The sequence below is a fragment of the Rissa tridactyla genome, chromosome W (assembly GCF_028500815.1).
Source record: "Rissa tridactyla isolate bRisTri1 chromosome W, bRisTri1.patW.cur.20221130, whole genome shotgun sequence".
NCBI lineage: Eukaryota > Metazoa > Chordata > Aves > Charadriiformes > Laridae > Rissa > Rissa tridactyla.
Window position 1 is genome coordinate 11,928,581 of NC_071496.1, and position 25,415 is coordinate 11,953,995.

Here is a 25,415-nt window from a genome sequence, read left to right on the forward strand (position 1 = left end):
TATATCATGACTTGTAAAAATATCCCTTAAATGATTTTTGAAATTGGAAGAGGCACTCATGCTATGGTTTCCTTGAGGTGGATGATTTATCATGCTCCATTCAAAATTCTTCATCACAGGACAAATGTCTCCATTAACCTTTCTTTCAAGGAAGCCAGGAGCCATCTACACCTTACTAAATCCAAGGCACCGTCCATGCTAATGGCCATGCAGATGTCAACTTGTTAATTACTCCCCCTGAAATGACAAGAAGTTAATTTGTAGCTGTCAGATCCTCCCACTCAGTAGCACAATCATGGACTTCAGAGAGTAGTGAAATTGCTACCTGCTATTCTTGTTCCCCAAGATAAGGGTACTTGGACTCCTGTTAATTATCATGTTTTGATTAAACAGGAGTACTTTGCTTACTTTGTTCATATGCATCTTTGAAGTAAATGACATTTTTCTGGAAGCAGAGAAAGCAATGATATGCCTTTATTAAATATTAGTAGCATTATCTATATTGCAAGTGGTTTCTAACAGAAAAGCAAATGCTACAGCAAAGTTTTGCCTAGGTATCTTCATCCCTGATTTGCAAAAATGTGAACATTTGTAAGAAATGGAATTTTCTCTTCAAGAGCTGGTTCTGAGAAAAATATATGTCACTCAAATAGTCTTACTCACATGGGTGGGACACTACAAGCAAAATTTAGCCTGTTTGAAGGATTGTAGTACAAGGTCTGAAGAAGAGCTGAGTGAGTTTTCTGGGCAGCAAGTCATATCCTTTATAATTGTTTATATAAATTTAGCCACATCTGTGCATGCTTGCAAATTAAAAGCACAAAATGGTGGCTTTATTGACAACAACATTTGCGTCATAACTGATAGTTACTGCACTGGGCCAAATTATTCACATAGACTTTGTCAGTCTTATCCAAATCTCTGCTGTATCCCAGCCTCTCTGCAGAAGCCCATCATTTATAGGAGGTGACTATTCTACATCCAGGTGAATCCTACATTTCACAATGTGTTGTACATTGTGCTTTGTCTCCTCGATGAATACATGTAGATGAAAACCTCTCCCATGCAACACTGCAACAAAATCACTCTTAATTTTGGTTCTTCTTGAAAGCCACCCAGGCCATTGTCTCCTTTCCAACTATTTTTTTAGTAAACATCACGATAATGAGGATCCAAAGGGAAAAGACAAACCAGATTTAACTGACTCAAAGTTCAATTCACTCAGATTTCTGTTCACACAAAACCTTTTAGAGTACAGATAATGCTTCTTTTTTGTGCCTACAACAGACTAAGTGAGATTAAGTTGCTTTTGCTTCCCCTGCTTTTCAGCAGAGAATGAAAGGGTACCACAGTAATGAAACTTCAAGCTGACATTGAGAAAGAGGTACTGGTACATATCTATAAGTATCTATAGAGGGGGGAAGGAGACAGAAAGTGCAATGGATAACCCATTTCCCAATTTGGAAGGCACTGAGTGCATTTCAGGTCATTGAGAAAGCTGCCATGTAAGTACCCAATGCTAAAAATCAATCAGGCTCCTTCAGCAGCTGTGTGTTATCAGTCTTGCCCTGCAGAGCACAGATCTGAAACATTAGGCAGCCCAACAAGAAGGAGAAACTTAATTTGAGAGCAGCTGTTTTAAGACAGATACATAATGGCATTAAAAGAGGAGCACTGTGGTAAGGTGAGAACCAAACAGAATACTCATTAGGCTGAGGAAGCTTTTGGTTTTATTATTGTAACTAGAAGCAGACAGAGTACGGTCAATAGCAGCCAGAGCCTAAGTTAAAGGAGTGAGATGAGAGTATGACAATGAAGATGGCTCAGTTAAAAACTACTAATAAGAAATAGTCAGGCTGCATGGGACTTACTGGGCCTAAACTCAAATCTTTATTATACTGCAATGATTTTGGATGTTCAACAGGTAATTTAGGCCCTGCCCCCCTCCAGGTATTTGGGCACCACTTTTCACTGATGGTAGCAGAATTAAGTGTAGAGGTTTATTTGAGGATCTGGGCATAGTCCAGTTATGCTTCTGCTTTCCACTGAAGATATTAGCGCTGCTTATTTCAGGAGGACAAAATCAACTAAAAGTTATGAGGTGTTCTTCTGTTCTTTTTTTTTCAGGCTTACAGAATAGAAGTAATTTGTATTTCTATTTGCATTTTTACCCCTTGAAATAATGAATTATTTTATGAACACTGAAGGATTTGTTTTTATGTGCTGCTGGAAATGCAGGAACCTCTAAAACAGAACATGGCAGTTATTTAAGAACATGTCATAATGCTGAACAAAGACTAAATAAAGGAAACAAAGAATTGCATCTTCAATTGAAATTAATGAGGGGAGTTGAAATGTACAACAGTAATATGCATTTGAATTTAGCAAAGCCATTTAAAAACAATGTTACAGAATCTTTTCTGATGACATATGTGGCCAAGACCTTGGTTTAATATCTTATCTGAAAATATGTTTATGGTAATTTGAATGCTAAAAGGAAAACTGAAAGATAGAAAGTGCTGTGTTTCTCATCATACAACTGAATGTATAATGAATAAATGTATGAATTCCTTTTACGATAAGTACTTAACATGACTAATGATTTGTTTTTTCTCAGATTATTTTAATTTTCTCAAGGCCTACACTATAATCTTTTTATAAGAATAAGGCTAGAAGAGAGGTACTATCTACAGTAAATGCTGCATTACTTACCTGCTTCTCTTTCATAGAAACAGCAGAGAGGTTCAAAGTGTGTGGTTATTGAAGAAAGAGTTTCTATCTGTAGGTTTGGAAATGTAGCGGTCATTTTTTCTCTGTTCAGCAAACCATCATCAAGACTCTTCTGCCTGGAATGATGTTTGTTATCAACACTTGTATAGGTGGGAGCAGGCAACTTGTATTGTTAAAACTGAGCAAAACCTGAAAGACCTGACAAAGCTGAACAAATGATAATATAATGGCAAATGCAGTTCAATGTTGAGAAAGAAAAAGCAGCAGCACTGGAAAGAATAATCTGAAGTATTGTTAATTGCTGATATAATGTAGAATTATGTAACACTAGGCAGAACTGGAAATGGGATATTTAAGTATCCTATCTACTAGTCTAGTACTAATTTTCCTACTTGCCTTATTTTAAAGGAAACTGCTATCTACATGAGTATTCACAGAATACAAGGCAATCAAATCTGTCAGTTCTAGTCTTCTAAGCCATTCATTGCTTATCATGTGTGCATAGTTCATAGGAAGGCAACCTCTGTGACTTGATGTCCTTGTCTGCAAAATGCTGATAGCAATGCTCACCCAAATTATAAAACACTCATACTCAAGGAGAATAATTATATGCTAAGGGAAATTGTAAAACCAATATATTTTGATGGGCAATTTCTATGACGTATATTTTTATCTCAAATGGAAGTTTATGTGCGTTAGTTAGTACAGTGATTTAAGCCCCTGTTCATCCACTCTCTTTTTATTTAAAAATTCCTTGTTGTACATAGAAATAGCACCCATCCAGCCAAACACCCATCCTACATTCAGGAGTGTGAAAAATAGTGAAGGTATTGCTGGCTTTTGCCATAATAACAAGGCTATAAATCTTTGACTTATAAGGATAACTAACCTTTAGTAAATTAGGAAACATGAGAAACCTCAAAGATAACAACTAACAGCAACTATGAAGAAAAACATCATGAAGAAAAACATCCGAGAGAAACAAAAGAGAACTTCTCCAAAAGACCCCACAAGTGATTAACAGAAGGAAACAGATGCATAGGAGAAGGGAGTTGATGATAATCGATCCTACCAGAAGGAAACAGATGCATGGGAAAAGGGAGCTGATCCTACCAGAAGGAAACAGATGCATGGGAAAAGGGAACTGAAGATCATCGATCCTCAGAAACAATTGTCAGAAGGAAACACACAAATAGAAGAGAAAAAGGACTAATAATAATCAATCATCATAAACAATTACTCTGTCTAAAATAGTGAATACATATGCAATATTGAATGTATATAAGACATAAGACATGGTTGAAGTGTTAGCTGGTGTGCCTCTGACTTGAGTCATGCACCCAGCGCTGTGCTTTTGCTTTATTGACTTTGTCCCTATAATAAAATAAGTGCCATTTCTGTTTAAGGGATCTGGCTATTTATTACAAGGAGCATCTCTGGATTAAAATGCGTGTGTAGCAGATAATCTAAGCACACCATGAGCTGGGTCTCCTGCTGTCTCTTTGGCACACAGGGAGAACAAGAAGAGGCAGAATTCCACGTGTGGCTGACTGAGCTTGGACTTTCTTCTGATGTTTTGGCACCTCCTTAGCCAAATAAAATATATTTTGGCTCATCAATATATGTGAGAATCTGATTGGTTTTAACTGCAATTGATGGTGTGTAAGACAGAGAAGAGGAGAGACTATTTATTTAGAAGGAATATAAGCAGAATTAACAAATGGAAGAAAGAAGCAGCTGACACATTTCAGGGACTGTAACGTGTCTGTGATGCAGATGAAAAGCCCATTCCAACTCCCCTTTAAATTGTATACCATCCAAATCTATTTGTCATGAAGCAGTTTCATAGCTGAAAATGTGCTTTGATATATTTTTTATGAATCTAGCTTCTCCAGTGATAAGATAACTGATTGCAACACAGCCTTGCATTAATTATTGTACTTCTGTCTGCAGAATGATGTCCTATAAAAAGGAAAGGTGAAAAAAGAGGATGTATTCATTTTACAAAAAAAATGCCAGGTAACGAAATGTTTAAGGAATATTTTTTTCTTTACTTTCATAATACTGCAAAGGACAATCAAACAATTTAAAAAAGTTTAAAAGTGCCTTTTAAAAAAACATTTTTTTCTTGGTTTAAATGAGATATTCAGTAAAGGAGGAAAGACTTAATAATAAAAAAGAATAGGTGCCATTCAGAAAACAGTTGGAGCTGTATTTTGTTTTTTCCCACCCTGGAAAACAGTAAACAGTCAATAATAATTCAAGCCAAGTAGTATAATTTTTTAAGATGAAATTTTAATCTATTTTCATTTTTATATTTAATGTTTGTAGGAAATAAAATTATTAAAGAAGCACATATTCTATATGGAAAAAAATAGAGAATAATTCTCTTTAAAAATTAAGTTTTATGAGGTATTTTAACTATCCAGTTCATATATTCATGTAGTGTGTAGATTGTAAGGATGCAGGAGTTTTTATTTAATTATTCTCTTTAGTACTTACAAAATGCTAATTCTTGCAGTCTGTGTTAGCATCATGGTTACATCTCACAGCAATATCAACAAACTCCATCCACAATTTTTTCTTATAATACCCTATATTTCTACTGCTTTTTACTTAAACAAAAAGCTGGGACCTTACAGTTAGCCTCACAGAGGAAGACTAATACTGAACTTAATATAAGATATATACTTATTGTCTGATTTATTGTCTGATGTCTAATTATTATTCTCATCTCTTTTTGGTGCCTTACCTTAATGTTTTACTGAAATGGCAGCCAGAGTTTGGCCTTTTAATAAATATCAGTTCTTAGAGCTGTAGGATGTAAAATCCAGATACACGTGGCTTAGCAGCTCCCAATTAACTTTTTGTTGTGGTTTAGCCTCAGACAGCAACAAAGAACCACGAGGCCGCTCTCTCAACCCCCCCACTGCCGTGGGGAGAATTGGAAGAAAAAGGCAAAACTCGTGGGTTGAGACAAAGGCAGTTTAACAGAACAGCAAAGGGAATAGGAAAACAAGAACAGTAACACTGATAGAGAAGTGTACAAACGCGATTACGGTACCACTGCTCACCAACAGGACACAAGCTCGACTTCCTGCCCCCTCCCCTGGCCAGCTCCCAGCTATATACTAGGCATGATGGTATGGAATACCGGTGTCCCTGCCAGCTCCTTGGGAAAATTAACCCCATCCCCACTGGAACCAAGACACTTTCAAGGGAGCATTATATTAGTATTATAAATTTATTAGGTGAAAGACAATGTAATGTGCTCAACCATTGTAAGTAGTGTAAATATACCAGACAGCATTTGTAATAATGTGAATAATTTTTAAAGAGAGATTAGACAGTGAGTTTGCTAGTACTCATGATGAAAACTTTCCTGCTTTGTTTTATATATACAGTCAGATGCTATGTCAGTGGAATATCTTCACTTCTGTAACTTCATGTAAACAGCATGTTCCTCTCAGATCTCAGGGGTTTTGTTTCTTTAATGTGACCGTAATGTGTACTATGGTGCCTGGACTAAAAAAGACTAGCCACATAGTCCCTTTTGAAATCTTTTTAGAAGCATTTGAAGACTCCAGGGTTTCTGCTTAGCATTATAGCTACTAATAAAGCAAAAAATATGTTAACTGAGTCCAAGATACAGACATATCCAACTCTTAATCTCTAGGAGGTTGTTTCTTTCCAGGTTAATGTCTGTGCCCCATAGTCCAACTGAATAAAACAAAGATGTTTGTCTATGAAATCCCTCGCTCAGCTCTATTTCCATTACTTCCTGAGATGAAATCCCAGTTTAAAAGTATTAATTGTAAACCAGAACTAAATGGTACAGCTCTTCTGCTCTTAGCTTGTCTTCTCAGTCCATACAACATGAGATGGGAAACATGGTTTTCAGTTTATGCATCTTTCTTCTATATCCTGCACTGGAAAAATTCATGGTCCTAGTAGTCCATGAGATCAGTGAATACACAGGATAAATGTTAAGATAGTGTCTCTCAGAAGACTGGTTGTACTTGAGCATTAAGAAGCTGATAGGTCATAAGTGGGTGCTATGATCTGGTCTCTGGTATGAAGGTGTTGGCTTAAGATAGCAATTCCCTTGATAAGTGTGGGCTTTAGGACTTCCTCTTAAATGAGTGCCTTAAGAAAAGTAGACATTAATCTCCCATCTATTTTCCATTCACATACAGGTTGAAAATACCTCTGCTTATCCTACCCCAGTTAAGGATATTTTTAAACTTTTCTAAATTATCTGTACTATCCTGCTTATTCAGGATAATCTAAGGATTTCTTATTCAGCAATACCAAAAGAGAGATGTATTGACTGAAACATATGCTGGTTGGAATGCTCTGGCTTTCTCAGCAAGGCAATGTATCATACAGTTAATTAAGCCTCTGGGTCACCCTAATATCAATGGGACTAGGTATTTGTTTAAAGCAAGGCATGTGCCTAAGTAATTTGCTGAACTGAGGCCTAAAAGAAGCAGGAGAGTCATGGAAATTACTGTATGCGATTATGTTATTAAAGATAGCCTGCCACTGACTGCGCAAGAGTGGGCTGAGTTAAGGCCATCCAGAATCCTTCATATCTGAATGCTTTAGTTTTTCCTTTGTGTAGGTGGAAACCAGATTTTTACATGCCTTTATAAAGCGTCATATGATGCAAGATATAAAGGGTACAAATTGGACCGTCTTGAGAATTACAGCTACCTGCAGTATAATCCCAATATTATCTCAATAATCATTGAAAGCCTAGTCCTGAGGGTCTCTGTCAGCCAGGGCTTGCAGGATTGAGTCTTTGTACAGGGCTTTATGATGATTAATGACACTTCTCAAATGCATTAAATGCACTTGTCTTCACACCTCAATGCACAGCCAAAGCATAACATCGGTCACCAAAAGCACTCGGGCTGCTATGCATTATTATTTAATTAAACAACACAGATAATTTCCAAGACTGTTTCAAGTATAAACATGGCCTGGTATCTAAGCTCTGTTTAACCTTAGGAAGAAAGTACAAATGTTGAGGGGAATGAAATTGAAATGTGAGGAAAACAATTTATGCAAATAGTAGTTCACCTTTTTTGGTTTTCTCCTTCCAAATTTAGGTTGACAAAATCATGAGCTAAGGGAATGGTCCACCAAGCACAGTTTTTTCCTCCTCCACCCCCAGCCATGATGAGTGTGAGGACACTGATTACAGCATTTATTTTAAAAAATCCATTTGTATCCTCTCCGGAGATATACAGAGGTCTAATTAATTGCTCTGACATATCTGAGACAGAAGCCCTCTTCAGCCACAGGGAGACTTTCCCAGTAATTTAGACAATCTTCAGCTTGAAACTATTTGCTGGAAAAACTCTATGGAAGTGTGATTGTGGTAAGTAAAAACCACTCTGCTGCATAGCACCAGCACAACACCTCTGAAGCTTTGTGACTTAAACACCACCTGTGGTCTGTGCTATCCTTTTAAAAGGAGGCAAATTTACTTCTTTAATATTTTGAGGTAGTGTAATAGAAAAGACTAGATCGCTTCCTTTTGCTAATACTCTGCAGTGATGGTAGGATTGCAGAAAGTGTCTTTTTTGACTCAAAAGCAAGCAAAGTTAGGTCAGACTGGAGAGCTTTTGAAAAGCCTACTCCAAACTAGCAAAGCTATTTCATTTTCCATTCTCTGAGCCACTCCCATGCTTAGTCGTACTGCACTGTGTTTTTCAGAGGATGCCTATAAAACTCAAGTCCGAACTGATGACGAACCAGCCTATTTGGACATTCTAGACACTGCTGGACAGGTGAGTAGTTTCCCAATGTGAACTATTCAATCAGAGATAAACCCAAAGATTTTAACCTCAGATATATGGATCACAGAGCTAGAAGCCAAGCTTCCCTATTCAAACATAAAGGGAGCAGTAGCAGAATAACACTGAGTAATTAACAAAGGAGAAGATTAAAGGAGTGCTTCAGTGGTATAGCGTAACTTCAAAATCTGACCAGAAGAGACAGACAAAAAATCTGACCAGAAGAGACAGACAAATTTAATCATGTAGAAGATAAAAAGCTGTTTGTTCCTTTTTCTCTTGTATGCAGAAACATCTATCACCATCATGGAATGAATAAATAATATTGTTGGTTTGTCTTACATGTTTATCATTCCTGCTTTTCTATATATTACAGGAATCTTCTGATCTACTTGTAGATCAAGTATTTTGTTACCATTCTTCTCCTTCCCACATTATATTTAAACATCAAATACTCACCCATAGGGAAAAGATCTTAATGCCAAAAGTAACACATAGTGTACATATAATGTGTATATGCATGTGTGAGCATCAGTCAGGGAATTAAGTTTCACATACGGTAAGGCAAAAGGAGGAGTTAAATGCAAGAATTTCTTCTACCTGACTCAGTTCGTTCCCTTTCCATCTTAAAATGTTTTTAGTGTTTAATCAAAATCTTGCAGCTGGTTGATCTTTTCCTGAGGTATGCATCAGGTTCTGTTTGAATGCTTTGATAGTTTCATATTTCCATAGTGTATGTGCACCTTGTACAGGAATGAGTCAGTCAACAAGGATGGCAGATCCTTAAAACAAACAAACCAAAAAAGATTTAGGAAGTATAAGCCTGGAAACCTTGATCTCGGCTTCCCAAACATCTGAAAGCACCTTAGCTGGGCACTGCAAATGGTGGGAAAAGCAGTCTGCTGCCAGGAATTAGAATGGCATCAAGTTATACAAGTTGAATGTAGTTCAGGGGGATTGTGGCATGAGTTTTACATGTGAATGAAATATAGGCCAATTTCAAAGTGAACTCAACCCAGTTTCAGGAATCAAAAGATGCCCTGAATTATTCTTCCTTGACCCAAAATTATACAGTCTCAGCAGTTAACCAGTGACTTGCTGCTGAGTCTCTTGTGAAAGTGTTTGATTCTCCAGAAAATTTAAGATAAATTTCAAGGAATGTCTCCAAATCTGTGAATTTAATTGACCTAGAATTTATTATTATAACAGGCCAAAGAAGTTCCTTATGCATAATAGTCCTAGCATAGCTTCAGCAATGATTTGGCCGGGAAAAGAAGGAACATCATAGTTGCTACTCAATATGTCTGAAAATATCTGTACTTCTGTTGGAGAAGAGGAAGCAACATCTTTTCTTACTCAGGAAGCCTGAGCCTAGTAATTCAGCCCTATGTTGTCATTAGTACACAATCACTAGGGGAATTATATCTCCAGCTGTTTAGTCTCGAAAGGCTTTAGTGTTAGGGACCATCTGTCTTATCCTTTAATATTGTTCACTGTCTGCATCTACTTCATTCTACTCCTAAATTCACTTTAGTCCTATTTTGTAGAGTTAAAATGCTAAAAAGTAAAATACTGTCTTACCCAGAGCTGAAGAGAAATGATAAATCACAGTTTATGTGTCCAGCTTTTTGCTAATGGAAGGAGGAACAAAATCTTATACAGGATTTCTTCATCTTCATAGTTGTGTTCCTAATTTGCTGTGGAGACTTTGAGAGAGTGCAGGAGTTAAACTCTGCAAACCATAGAAGAGGGTACAGTAGGTACAGAGCTCCTTGCGTTGTGCTCCCGCTTACAGATCTGTGCAGAGAAGACGAGCTACCTGATCCTAAATTTGCATCAGTAATGCAAATATTATTTATACAAAGGAAATAAAGCAGCTTAAAATCAAAGAAAAGAATGGATGATGAATGAACAAAGAATGGATCGTGTGCTTTTATTTTGACTTGGGGAGTAATATGTTGTTGTCCTGGTTTGAGGTAAAACAGAAACAACTTTCTGTTCAGTAATTTTATTTCTTAGCTAGGCCTCTTCTAACTCTCTGAAATTAACAGCATATTGTGCAGAAAACAGTTCATTCTCAGAGTGATAAGACCAATGTTTACAGTTAATGCCAAGGAATGGTACGCAGAGAGGCTCTTGCTTAGACTTATTGCTATAACAACCAAGGTCAGCTAATTTTGTTATTTGCCCCGTTGGAGGGTCAGAAGCAGAAAAGCGTAGAGGGGTCCCACCTGCAGGGAGGAGTGGACAGGACAGGTGACCCAAAATTGACCAACAGGGGTATTCCATCCCATCTGCCCCATGCTCAGTATAAAAGCTGAGGGATCAAAGGGTCAGCTTCTCTTTTCCTTCAATGGCTGACATCTGAGGAGGACCCTGTCTGTTCATCTGCCCTTGATCCCGATCCGTGTGTTCCTGACTCCAACTCTGGAACCCAGTTCCCACCCATTGCTGAGTCCAGTCTGGGACTTCCCCAGTGCCTGCTAGTGACATCATCCTGGGAGCTTAATATGGTTTTGTATATACTGTATCTATTTCATTATTTTTCTTTTTATCTTATTATTAATATTTCATTGAAGTAGTTTAGTTCCTTCTAAACTCATAAATCTCTCTTTATCTCTCCTCCTCCTCTCCGTGCATGAGAGGCTGTGGGGGAGCATCTGTCGCCGGACATTGGCCAATTTGGCCAAAACCACGACAGTTGTAAAAACCAAGAGGAATAATTTCTTCTACTTTGATTTTTTTTCCATTTGTTTCTGCTACTAGAAACATAAAAGTTTGTGTTGTTGATAAAACAATTATAGAATCAGATATTGAGTTTCCTTCTCTTCCTAAGCCCCCACCAAAATCAAAGCCTCTATTTTTTCTTTTTTTTTTTATTAGAACAAATATTTTTAAATGGTATTTCATTTTCTGTCAACTTCTTTCAAAATGAAGAAAAAAACAAAACTGGAGAGCAACCTTCAATCCCTTTGAAAATTTTTTTTAGATCCAGGAAAAAGGAAAAAATATCCTTATGCACTGGCCTTTTAAATAGCTGAAAATATGGTGTCTTCCAATTTAAACAAAGCTCTTTTTTGCCAGTCATGTTCACTTCTTAGGAAAAATTCCACATGAAACTGTATGATTTTTACAGGATTTTTGATTTTTAATCATATAAAAAAGCTAGAACAAAACCTCATTTTTAAGGGGAGAGGGGGATTTATTGCCAATATTATGAATTTTAGCAGAACTGACAGTTGTAAGGTAAGAAAAGAAATCAGAATAATGGAAACAGTGAAAGCTGGTGAGAACAATAGTAAAGAAAGAATGAAGAGTTTTAAGTTTTGTTTCAAGAAGGGACCAAATTATCCATAATATTAGAGGCCCATGGCATGTAATGACCACGTATTGAAATGTGCTGCAGAGTATTTGGAGCAAGCAGAGACCTGTGGCTGTAGCACCACACTCTGCAAATAAATCACCCACACACACTCTACAGACTGGACATAGCTATTCTACCTCAAGATCCAAGCTGAACTGATACAAGAAAATATCTGCTTTAAATTTCCCCATTCTTCCAGTGCAGACTGTCATCACTGAAACATGTTTCAGTGTTTCTCTGCTAGGAAGCTCTTCTCACTTTCCTACACCCCTGTTTTTCAGAAACTGTCCATTCTAAGTATCCTACATTTAGCTGCTTGTCTTTGCAGATGTCTTTGAATTTGTTGCCTTTATATCTGCACTACACACCTCCAGAATAAATCAAGACCTAATCCAACTCCCATTGAAGTCAACAGTTACAATAGCCTCTTTCCTCATAGAGGGCTTAATGCCACTCTCACTGAAGTTCAAAATTAAATCCTACTGTGACTTTGGTGACTCAGGGTGAAAATCCAAAGCGCCCAGTTATGCTGGTGATGGTGTGCTCTGATGGTACCTCACCGAGCTTCATGTTAAAGCAGAGATGATGTTACAGCTGCTAAATCACGTAGTGGATATCTCATTTCTCTCTGAGTGTCCTTGCACTCATAAATACTTCATCATCAACTTTGAATAATGACTTTAATCACTTCAGAAGATCAAGGAGCTAAAATTGTAATGTGCCACATGCTTCTCTCTGTCCCTTAAGACTGGGAAAAGTGTTGGCGGGGAGGTAGTTCCTGGAGTTTCCCTTTTCTTATCCAATGTGTCATCAACCTCATGTGCTTTTACATATATTTGATTTAAACTTCTGTAAACTCTTTGACTTCCAGGAAACTTGTGGGTGCAAACGGAAGGACATTCAGACCTCAAGTCCTTTATACTGTGTTCAATTCCCTTCATAATTATTCTCAGACACTGACAACCCCCATCTACTCCAACCGTGTACAAAAAGCCTCCACACATTTATAGAAACCGTCTATTCTCTCATTTACGATTTTTCACTCTCTCTTCAAACTTAAAAATATGTTGCTACTTCTGGAGCAAACGAATTCCTCCTCATGGAGCATACACAGCAGTTATCTCTCCTGCTGTATTTATAAACTGCTGACTGACACAGGAGCTTTTATTCTTGCCACAGCTTTCCTCCCAGTGACACGTTACCCAACCTCCCTGTTTAGACCTCACACCAAACGTTAAAAGAGCATCAGACAGCATTCCCATCACCGAAAAACAATCATTTGAGATGACCCTATGTAGAAAATGTAAACTTGTTTTAAGACATGAAGCAGGCAAATATGCAGAAAAATGGATTTCTGTACCTGTCAGTGAGACAGTACATTGCAAAATTATTGCACCAATTTTTGCTTGTTAAAATGTGAGATTTTTATGATAAACTTAGTGTACCAGTATATTTCCCAGGTGTGAGTCAGAGACTTGAAAAATTGGCCTTAAAATATGATGACATGCCATTTCAGGGAGATTTTCCTTTGTCTGGAGCTGTGTGCACATGAATTAATTTCCGGGCAGACACTTTTCAAACTGACAATAACAGTGCGCTCTGTAGTGAGATCCATCTTTCAAATAGCTAGCAAATCATAGGACATGTTTATCCTGCCAACCTCCAGGACTATGATTTTTGCTCCCTGCTTCAAGCTTTGAAGAAGAACCATATTAGTCCCAAGAGCCCTTCAGATAAACACACTTTCTCAGACTAAACACTATAGTCTGATGACTCAGGCTGTTATCTGAGATGCTTCTGCTTATTATCTAAACATACTGCTCTAATCCTGAATCAATGGAAGTCGAATGTCAAACTACACTACTATAGCTTATCTCAAGGAAATGCAAAATGCCTTTTTGACAGTAATTATATTTTAATGGTCCTTTACAGCATGTTCTTTTAACGGGAAAATAATTTTAGTGCACTTTCTGCTAGGTACTGTAGTGAGTAAATGAAATCCATTTTATTTTTAAAGCACAGTGGTATTGAACTAAGTAGCAACCATTAACACAGTGTATTAGGTGAAGATCATTAATTTTATTTTCTTTATGTGTTGTTGTTTCTCATAGCACTGAAAATCTGGTGGATTCTCAAGACAAGCTGTTCTGTACTTTCTAGGGAGAACTGAAATCTCTCCCATGATCAACTCATTTTATTTGGGAATGGACAGATTTTGAAGAAATTTCATTTGGCACAGATGTGGAGTGAAAAAACAGTTACAGTAAATCATAGCTGAAATTGCAGATTTGACTCCAATTTTCTTCAAATTATGGACAAAATATTCTTTGGCTTCAGTGGGAAAAGATCTAGGCATATACTGTCAAAAAAAAGAGCATATTAGTTCAGCAAGAACAGGCAGCTAACAACTAAGATTCACGACTTCCTTTCCCATCCCTGTCAATGAATGAATCACGGTTCAATAAAGGATGAATCAGTTTGTATTTCTAGGTCTCCATTTATCTTTCTGACAAACAGGTGCAATAAGAGGCTGCAGAGAGCAGGAATTTAGGATGAACATGAGGGTTGACTGAGTCTAGTGATACTGCTCTCCTACCCCTCGCTATCATTCCACTTCAGTAAAGTCAATGCTAGTGGTTCCATATTGCAGGTAGAAGAATACTTCCCAGTGTTGTCTGTTCTATTTCAATAAATTATTTTATTCCCTTGAAATGCTTTCCCTCTTGCTATTCTTTTGTCTTTCTTTAACTAAGAACTTCCAAAAATAAGTATACATTGATACTGCTGAATGATTTATGACTTTAAAAAAAAAATAAGAATCACACAATCACAGAATGATAGGGTTTGGAAGGGACCTCTGGGGATCATCTAGTCCAACCCCCCTGCCAGAGCAGGGTCACCTAGAACAGGTTGCAAAGGAACGCATCCAGGCGGGTTTTGAATGTCTCCAGAGAAGGAGACTCCACCACCTCTCTGGGCAGCCTGTTCCAGTGCTCTGCCACCCTCAAAGTAAAGAAGTGCCTCCTCATGTTTAGGTGGAACTTCCTATGCTCAAGTTTGTGCCCGTTACCTCTTGTCCTGTGGCTGGGCACCACTGAAAAGAGCCTGGCCCCATCCTCCTGACACCCACCCTTTAAGTATTTATAAGCGTTGATAAGGTCACCCCTCAGACGTCTTTTTTCCAGACTGAAGAGACCCAAATCCCTCAGCCTTTCTTCATAAGAGAGGTGTTCCAGTCCCCTAATCATCTTGGTAGCCCTTTGCTGCACCCTCTCCAGCAGTTCCCGGTCCCTCTTGAACTGGGGAGCCCAGAACTGGACACAGGACTCCAGATGCAGCCTCACCAAGGCAGAGTAGAGGGGGAGGATGACCTCCCTCGACCTGCTGGCCACACTCTTCTTGATGCACCCCAGGAGGCCATTGGCCTTCTTGGCCACGAGGGCACATTGCTGCCTCATGGTCATCCTGGTGTCCACCAGGACTCCCAGGTCTCTTTCCACAGAGCTGCTCTCCAGCAGGTCAGCCCCCAACCTGTACTGGTGCATGGGGTTATTCCTCCCCAGGTGCAGCACCCTACACTTGCCCTTGTTGAATTTCATAAGGTTCCTCTCTGCCCAACTGTCCAGCCTGTCCAGGTCTCTCTGTATGGTGGCACAGGATATATTTCAGATATGTATTTTTCTTACTTCCATAAGAGAAAGCTTGCATAGCTTGCACAGATGTTTGTGCCTGCTTTTATTTTGTGCCTAATGGCTAAGGACAATAAATTGTTGCCACGGGAGTACCATGTCATTATCAGAGCAGCGGGATGATGTGCAACAAACCATGCCAGGGAGCAAACCTTTCTTTTAAAAAGACAAAACACAAAAGCTTAGCAGTAGCTGTGTTGGCTGTACCTGCATAAGAAATCACAGAATCATACAATGGTTTGGGTTGGAAGGGACCTCAAAGATCATCTAGTTCCAACCCCCCTGCCCTGGGCAGGGACACCTCCCACTAGACCAGGTTGCTTAAAGCCCCATCCAGCCTGGCCTTGAACACTTCCAGGGATGGGGCATCCACCACCTCTCTGGGCAACCTGTATCCACTGAGTGGTTCATCCATCAAATCCATGCCCCTCCAATTTAGAGACCAGGATGTCATGCGGGACAGTGTCAAATGCTTTGCATAAGTCCAGGTAGATGACATCTGCTGCTCTCCCCTTATTCACGAATGCTCTAACACCATTGTAAAAGGCCACCAGATTTGTCAGGCATGACTTGCCCTTGGTGAAGCCATGTCACCAATCACCTCCTTATTTTCCATGTGCCTTAGGAGAGTTTCCAGGAGGATCTGCTCCATCATCTTGCCGGGCACAGAGGTGAGACTGACCAGACTGTAGTTCCCCGGGTCTTCCTTTTTTCCCTTTTTAAAATGGGGGTTATGTTTCCTCTTTTCCAGTCAGTGGGGACTTCACCAGACTGCCATGAATTTTGGTGGATAAGGAACTGTCTAGATGGCCACACTCAAAGGGTTGCGGTCAACGGCTCAATGTCCAAGTGTAAACCAGTGACAAGTGTCGTTCCTCAGGGGTCAGTACTGGGACCAGTGCTGTTTAACATCTTTGTCAGAGACATGGACAGGGGGATTGAGTGCACCCTCAGCAAGTTTCTCGATGACACCAAGCTGTGTGACACGGTCGACACGCTGGAGGGAAGGGATGCCATCCAGAGGGACCTGGATGAGCTGGAGAGGTGGGCCTGTGCGAACCTCATGAAGTTCAACCAGGCCAAGTTCATGGTCCTGCACCTGGATCATGGCAATCCCACATGCAGAAATACAGGTTGGGCAGAGAATGGCTGAAGAGTAGCCCTGAGGAGGAGGACTTGGGGGTGCTGGTGGATGAGAAGCTCAACATGAGCAGGCAATGCGACCTTGCAGCCCAGAAAGCCAACTGCATCCTGGGCTGCATGAAAAGAAGCATGGCCAGCAGGTCGAGGGAGGTGATTCTGCCCCTCTACTCTGCTCTGGTGAGACCCCACCTGGAGTACTGTGTCCAGCTCTGGAGTCCTCAGCACAAGAAGGAGATGGACCTGTTGGATTGGGTCCAGAGGAGGGCCACGAAGATGATCAGAGGGCTGGAGCACCTCTGCTATGAGGACAGGCTGAGAGAGTTGGGATTGTTCAGCCTGGAGAAGAGAAAGCTCCGAGGAGACCTTATAGCGGCCCTCCAGTACCTAAAGGGGGCCTATAGGAGAGATGGGGAGGGTCTCTTTATCAGGGCATGTAGCAATAGGGCAAGGGGTAATGTCTTCAAACTGAAAGAGGGTAGATTTAGATATTTAGATTAGATATTAGGAGAAATTCTTTACTGTGAGGGTGGTGAGGCACTGGAACAGGTTGCCCAGGGAAGTTGTGGAGGGTCCATCCCTTGAAGCGTTCAAAGCCAGGCTGGATGGGACTTAGAGCCACCTGGTCTAGTGGGAGGTGTCCCTGCCCATGGCAGGGGGGTTGGAACTAGATATTCTTTAAGGTCCCTTCCAACCCAAACCATTCTATTATTCTGTGATTGTATGTTGTGGAATTTTTAAGGTAAGCACATTTGTTATGGAAGTCCCCATGAAAGAAATTATATGCAAGCCAGAGTATAATTTGCAGTCATTTATCAGAGCAATGAGGTGTCTGATTCCATAGCCTCCTGCTTCCCTTCTGCAAGGCTGTATAAGCCTCACTGGGAATGATGGCAAGTCTGCAATCTCTATATAAGCTGACAAGAGCTTATTTAAATCCCTGGCGAGCCCTTGCTTGCAGCTGCAGTCATTACCTCTTCACTAGTGGGTTGTCTTTATTTTTTCCTCTGCTGTTTAATAAAATGTAATTACCGAGCTATTAATTCTTTCCCTTTACAATTTATGATGCATTTGTGATAAAAAATGAAAATTGGCTTTATTCTTTTTTGTATACCAATGAGGAGGGGGGAAAAGTAAAAGTACAGAGTAAACCAAATGCAGTTGGGGGGTTTAGAGGTAGTTAACAGTGAAGATTGCTTCAGTGCTTGCATTTATGAGAAAATTGCTAAGGTGTCTATCCCTAAGAGAGAAACCATTAGCATTATTATGAAAGAAACAGATAGTTCTCTGAGTTAGAGAGTATAGCACCAAGGCATTTTTACTGGCGTTGTGGAGAATTGATATGGTGATTTCATTCATATTTTGGGGTCAATGAAAAATAGATATCATCTCCCAGGTGATGGACTGCATATTTTAATTACTGCATATGAAAAACCATCTTTGGAAGAGCAGAATTAATAAAGTTAACAAAAGCACAGTTGCAGCAAACTGGCAAATATATTATCAACTGAAGGCAGGAGGGCAATTAGAGTGGGAACATTGGCAACATCGGCAACATCGGCAACATCAGTGCAGAGAAGCAACTTCTGGAGGGAGGGTCTGAGTGCCAGTTTAGGTTATTTAGTAGTTCCTTAGTGAGAAAGAAGGGTCGTTATGTGATGCTGTTTTTTGAAGTCCCGAGTTGTTTTATTGGAAGGTCTCATTTGTATTGTTTTCCTTATTTATTTTTCTTTACTTATTTTTTTTCTACCAGGCTAATATGGTTCAATTTTACTTTATAAGCCAGCCATGATGCAGAACAGTGCGTGAATACAGAATAGGAAGTGCATACAAAATGTTCTGCAATTAGCGAATGTGGCAGTGCAATAGTGATCCATCAGTGTTCAGGGTGCGAAGGAACATCTACACCTGCCTTTCATGAGTCTTAATCCTGCATGGTCTGTGACTGTGAGCAATACCAGGTACGATGGGAAGAAATATCATAGCTGAAAAGAGAAGGGGAACCTGAACCTTTAAACCCACATGTGGGAAATGACATAAATTCACAAGTGATGAAAACAGATTGTGTCCAACAATTATTTAAAGAAGTCAGTAATCAAACTAACTTCACAAACTGGTGATTTTCAGAAATGGTGAAAATTTAGACATACCAGTTCAAAGTCTCAGACTCATCTGAACTAAAATGAGACTAATGTCCTCATGAATTAACCTGATATAGTAACTCAGATTAAGAAATGAAAGTCTTTATTTTTAATTAATTCATTCTTTATATTCAGGACTTAGGAGGTTCATAAAGTCTCTCCAGTAGTCAGAGATTAAAGATGTATTAACCAGTGTGAAGGAATCTATCTCTTTCCATGCAAATACATTAGTCTTCATAAAGAATCCTGAACTAAGGTCTAGTGTAATCCCAGCTCCTGTCTGGGACTGAAGACCTGTTTCTAGAGGGAGCAGGCTGATGCTGAAGAACATAAGTGTGGGGGAAGGGTAGGAGAGGGAAACTATTTTAGAAAGTTTTTGGCCAAAATTTAGTGAAAATTAGGGATTATGCTTGCATTTCATGTTCAGTGTGAGTCTAATCATGTTTCTTAAATTGCCAACCATCCATTCAGTTTGCTCACTCAGCTTGGACTATTTTCTTGCCCATAGGCAAGCTCTTGAGGTGCTCCCTGTCATTCAGTCTGCCTAGGTGAGCTTAGCTCCTCCATTTCCAGAGTGTACACTGACCTCCAGAAAACCCTGGAAATTAGGAGCTAAGAAGTAATGCTGCTATTTGTTACAAAAGTGAAAATTATACCTGTGTTTTCCAGCAAAAATCACCTGTCATGAATATTCTCCTTCTTCCTGCCTGTTTCCCTTTCCAGGTAAATAAATTAGCTTAAACAGGGGGAGGAGTGGCCAGATAAATAGGCATTGATTTCAGTAGAGTTGATATTGTTGCTGCTGGTTGTCATCTAAATTACAGATTAATTTCAGTATCTGTTTCAGCTTTTTACTTGTACATTCCCAGAGTTAAGAAAAGGCTACTGGTTTTGTACAACGTGGAGTTCACAATATTGCCTTGGAAGGCTGTCAGATTAAGTTCAGAAAGACATTAGTCTGCTAGGAACATGGACTGCATCTTTTATGTTATCTTTATACTGTTTCTTCCCATCATCAGTGATGTGCATTTTGTTCCCAGTACAAATTCACAGAAGGAAAGGGATATTGCTGTTTTATAACAGAAGCAAGGATTCCTTCCTGTAATTATAAGGCATGAGACACTGACTGATCATTAATGAAGAGACTGATTATAATAATAATCCACTTCCAGTGCAGGTTTATGGGCTAATTCTCATTTATACTAATCCCATTTTGAACTGCTCCTGGATCATTACTAGAGCAGGCAAAAAGGGTTATGAGAGGGGTTTGATGTACAACCAGAACAGTGTAGAGACTTGACACAGAGAAGAATCAATCCCTGTCCTGACACCATTTCCCACTGCTGAGTGAAAAATCCTCTATGGCTTTAGGCACTAGATGTTATATCCTTTTGGCCTTTTGAACTCTGTTGGAAATAAAACAGCCTTGTAGAAACTAAATTAAAAGTTTAAAATGAAGAGGAGGACAAGCCTTATCATCCAAATGCATGAAGAACATGACTGGGCAGGGGCTGTGGTTGATATTGTGGACCTCAGAGGCTGGGATTGGTATTTAGTCTCTGTTGAGGTAGTGAGAGAGGTACAAAGGAAAATCATCCCTGGTATCTTAAACACTTCTCTGAGGATGGGTTGAATTACTCTCTGGAGTCGATCATCTCTCTCTCCTGACTGTACAGAGAGAGACTTGGAGACTAATGTAGAATAGGTGACTACCTCTTCAGTGGCAGAAACCAGATGAAACAAAGCCCATCCTTTGCATCTAGATTATTAGTGGTATTATGGTGGTTATAAAATACAATATCTACCCAACTTCCCATATGGATGCTTTCTCGTTTGAAATGTAACTGCTGCAGGTTTCTTGCTGCTTGCTTTTACAAATAAGCTTTTAAAAGCTACTTGCTTTTACCACCCACCCCCCAAAGACTAAAAAATTAGCGAAAACCAAATAATTGTCACAGCACTTCTCATCAGTGTACTTTCCTTAGGTAATTCTATTTCAGGAGGTAAAAGCAAAGCAAAGCACACTTTATAACAAGGAGTGCCAGGTGAATGATATGTAATCCCAGTGAAGTCAACTGTGATGTTTATGTGTGTAAGGGAATTTATTCACAGAGAGATATGAGGGTTGCACTTTGGCTTTAAAAAAATAATTTGCTGATAAAAAATAATCTTTGACCATATTGGCAAAAAACTTTCCTGAGATAGAAGAAATTCTCAACTTCTTTGTAACCAAAAATTCTGATTTTTTTTGAAGCGAATAATGCATTTTCACATATTTCTTTTATGTTGTATAGTCTTTACTTTTGATTTTCTCACTCACTATTTGAAAGATTCCCCCCCCGAGTTTCCTGTGTCCTTTTTGTTCATTTTACTCTTGTTTGTTCATTGTCACAGATGAACATTATCCTGCCTGTTTCCAAGAACATACCCCTCCTCCCCCAGTGATCACTATAAATGTAAAAGAAACCCATTCATAATAAGAATGACCCCCTGTGGTAATCAGGGAGACAGCTTTGATTAAGAACATATGTTAGCAGATTCCCGGTTCTAAAGTCAAGCAGAACATAAGACAAGAAGATATGGAAAGTGGCATTTCTCAAACTGTGAGGCTGGCCTCCCCAGGGAGACTCTGACCTCTTCCAGACAGACAAGCCAAGATCATAAAAAAAGAACAGACATCAAAATGTGTGAAGTGTGTGTGTAGTTTGAAAAACATGACACCTTTGTTTCTGAGGTGCTGCATCCTTAAATTTCTAAGCACTACACTTCTGAGGGGTGTGGAGAAGAACTGCACATCTAAGCATTGTACTGTGTTTACTCCTCAAACAGGTCACCACACAATGAAAAAGAAGGGACAGACATGGTGACCCCCTGCTCATTGCCTATGTCCTTTTTTTTGTTAGTTCTCTTCCCCCCCTTTTTCTCTTATCCTTTTGGGGCTGACAAGGCTATCTATTAGCAATGAGTAACATGGGGATTCAGGAGAATTGGCTTCAGTTTTGAGTTCTGCTGGTGTAAAATGGTGATGTGGAAGAGGTTGCTTCTTAACAATTTCTATTCTGAGTTGGATAAAAGCTTTTCTAGCCCAGCACTCTTTCTCCATCATTGTTCAGGAGGAAATACTTAGGAAACTAATAGTAAAGAACCAGGCTTGGCTTTGGTGAACTTTGTGGTACACCTTCCTAGATTTTTTCAGTTAACAAGGTAAGGTTGTCCTGAGCTAAACATTAGATCCAGACTGTTCTTTTTCATAGCAACCCATAAACTAATCCTTCATAGGGATCTAGGTACCTAAGTATAGTCTATCTGACTTTGCTGCTCAATGCCTTTGTTTCCTCTTCTGGAGACATTAGGATACTGATCTTATTTGGAAAGGATTCTAATCTCTAATAAAAAAAAAGAAAACATACAAGTTCTATTTATATTTCTATGAAAAAATATGAATTTTAAAACTAATTAAAAATATTGCTCTTTATTAAAAGCTTTCTCTTGCTCGTTATGAAAAGTGGGATAAAAGAGGATAATTCAAGATGACAGAGAGAAAACAGAGGTTTCTTTGCTTAGTTGTTCTTCTAAAAGCTAATAGAAAAAGCAGGCATATACAGAAGGATGAAATATGGAAACAGGGATACCAAGGAACAGTATGGAAGTATTTCTTGGGCATGAATGGATTGGATTATGAAATACAAAGTGTAGCTAGAGTTGAAACTTTTGAGAGATGTAAAAGGCAAAGAGATAGGTTTCTACAGGTACATTGGCAACTAAACACTAAATGAAGACCAGGAAAAATGTGGGGCTGCTGCTGAAACGAGTGAGTGGCCTAACGATGAGGAACATGGAAAGGACTAACACACTTAGGACTTTCTCTATCCTAGCCTTTACAGGCAAGCTGTGCTTTTATGCCTCCCAGGTCTTTATGACTGACAGGAAAGTTTGAGGAAGAGATACACTACCCTTAGTAGAGGGGGGTCAACAAGGGACAAGTTAGTTAAGCTGGGTGCATGCAGTTCGATACAACAGGATGGGATGCATCTGACCATGTTGAGGGAGCTGCTCTATGTCATTGTGAGGCCATTCTGTTATCTTTGAAAAACTAATGTGACATCTACTTAGGAGCAATATAATCATTGAGAGATTTTCTTCCTAACTTTCTTCAATGACAGGTAGACATATATAATCGTATGAGGATTAGTATCATGTTTTTATAATGGAAAAAAAGGAAAAAGTTATGCTGCCTTATTTCAACTTTTAGAGAAGTTTTATTTTGTTTCTATCCAGACTTGATGCTTGTTCTCAACTATAACATCTCTCCCAAGAAGAATGGTGATTTTGTTTCAAAAGATTTCTTACCACAGTTATCAGTTAAGTCTTAGTCATAATACACAAGAGAGTATTAGAGACTGATGTCAAGCTGCAAAGTGCTATAAGCATGACAAATCTTCCCTTCAATTCTTAGAATTTATTTCCTTTTGAGGAGGTGTGATTTCCCTCTCTCTCTTCCCTTTGGCATTTACTGACTGGGGAATGTTTCATATTTTCCCCTTATTGAGTAGCAAATAGCATCTAGTAGTATTCCTGAATAATTTTTTAAAACACCACTTTTACAGCAGGAAACAATTAAAGAAGATATTAGCGTGCCAGCTGCACAGATACACTGTTGCTTAATTTATAAGAGAACCAGGCAAAATATAAAATTAAAACCACTGAAAAATCTGTAAAACCTTTGAGTCTATTTCCATCTACCTCTGAACATCCACAAAACCCAGGTGAACTTGGATTTTGGTTCTGCTTACTGTAGAGATACATGTAAACTGTGAAATCTGGAGTAGGACTTGAATGAGAAAATGAACAGAGAGATTTAATTACATCTTTTGTCTTGTCTATATAATATGCATACTTTATTGTAAGGCTTATAGTATGTTTATTGGAAATTGTATTTATTCTTTTTTTTAGTATACATTATTATGTTGGGGTTCTCGGTAAACAGAGGAAAACAAACACACACTTTTTTTCAAATCCAAGAAAAGGCTTGTTTATGTTTGACCTTGGAGTCCTTGGCTCTGTAATGAGCAATCATGCAAAGAGGAAAAAGCTGAGAAGTGAAAGTGAACATCAAAAAATAAGAATGGAAATGACTGAGTTAACAACAGAAAACCAAGTGGATGTCCCCAATCCAGTTCACGTAGAATAATTAATGCCTCTGAAAATGGATCACTGCAAACATGACACTAAAGTATTTTGGCTGTTTAGTCTAATACATCAGCAGCAATAACATGTCATAATAAAAAATTGCAGAAGTAAATTAAATTCATTCATATCCTTAAAGTCATAATTATGCCCAGGCATGAACCAGAACACATAGGTAAATGACTCTGACTCAAGAATGGCAAAAACTGAGCATTTTGTCCCTTTGGAATGTTTCAGTGTGTAAAATTAGAAACCCAGAGTCTCCTGGTAGTCAAGGAAAGCCATTAAGCATTCCTAGGCATTGATCCTGGGAGTCCTCATGCTGCAGGAAGTCACTTACTGTGAGTAACTTAAACAGGGATATGTGACCTAATTCCTTCTTAGTTTGCCATAAATGGCTATAAATGAGCGTACAAAGTTCTGAGCATTTCCTAGATGTGGATCAACTCACTAAGCAGAGATCATTCTTTGTAAAAGGCTGTGCAGAATAATCATACAGTGTTACAGTAGTTGATTTATGAAATCTCTGACTTGGAAAGACAGGTCATCTGGGCTGGCATTTAGGTTCCATACCAAAACATCTACTTTTAGGTGTCTACATGGGAGCTAGCAGCTCCATTCAGTTGTATAAATGTTCAGCTCACTCTAAAACCAAAAATAGATTAAAAAAAAATTAGATAACTAAAGAGATAACTATTTTTCATCAGCAGAAGCAATCTGTAGTCCTTTAATTGCATTGACTAGTTTACCATTATCTATGATGGGAGCTTAGATAGTGGCCTGCAGCTACAAATAGACAGCTAAATTCAGGAGCCTTAATCCACAAGTTTAACTCCACATAAGGTTCCCATTGTCTGCTGGACAAGGGATCCTGGCCTTGTTCAGCTCCTCCTACAAAGGAGACTATCCTACTAACCATGGTGCAGAACAGTTCTAGGTGACTGATGCAAAGAGAAGAAAGTCATGGGCACAGGGGAGTGGGGAGAGACCCTTGTTCTGGCAGGAAAGCTTAGGATCTGAGGGTGAGTAAGGGACAAGGAGTGTCTCTGTGTTTAGTCATTAACACTCCCTGCCCATAACTTGGAGACCTTGGGTATGGTCTTCAGCTTGGTATTGCATTGTTTATTAATCCAGTGGCTATCTAATGGAGATAGCAGGCAAAGACCTGGGAACAGAGACAGATTTCCAGGCATTGTCTCGCCTGAAACAACAGAGCGTAGAATCCTTTTTGGTTGATATCTTCTCTGTTTCTCCCCACTGCTGCCCTACTTCTTACACATCCAGTTTCAAGACAACGAGACAGAATATGGCCTGAGCCACTCTATGCTGTAGCTCACTAGTTAATAAACTCTCCTGGGAT

The 25,415-nt window shown here is 39.0% G+C and overlaps 1 protein-coding gene across 1 annotated transcript in view; it reads left to right on the forward strand.

The window, feature by feature from the left end:
• The window catches only part of LOC128902115 (GTP-binding protein Rit2-like), a 172,795-nt gene that overhangs the window by 54,927 nt on the left and 92,453 nt on the right, over positions 1 to 25,415 (forward strand). The window contains exon 3 of the mRNA XM_054184505.1: positions 8,455 to 8,528. Coding sequence (XP_054040480.1) covers positions 8,455 to 8,528 — 74 coding nt within the window. The remainder of the gene's footprint in view (positions 1 to 8,454; positions 8,529 to 25,415) is intronic.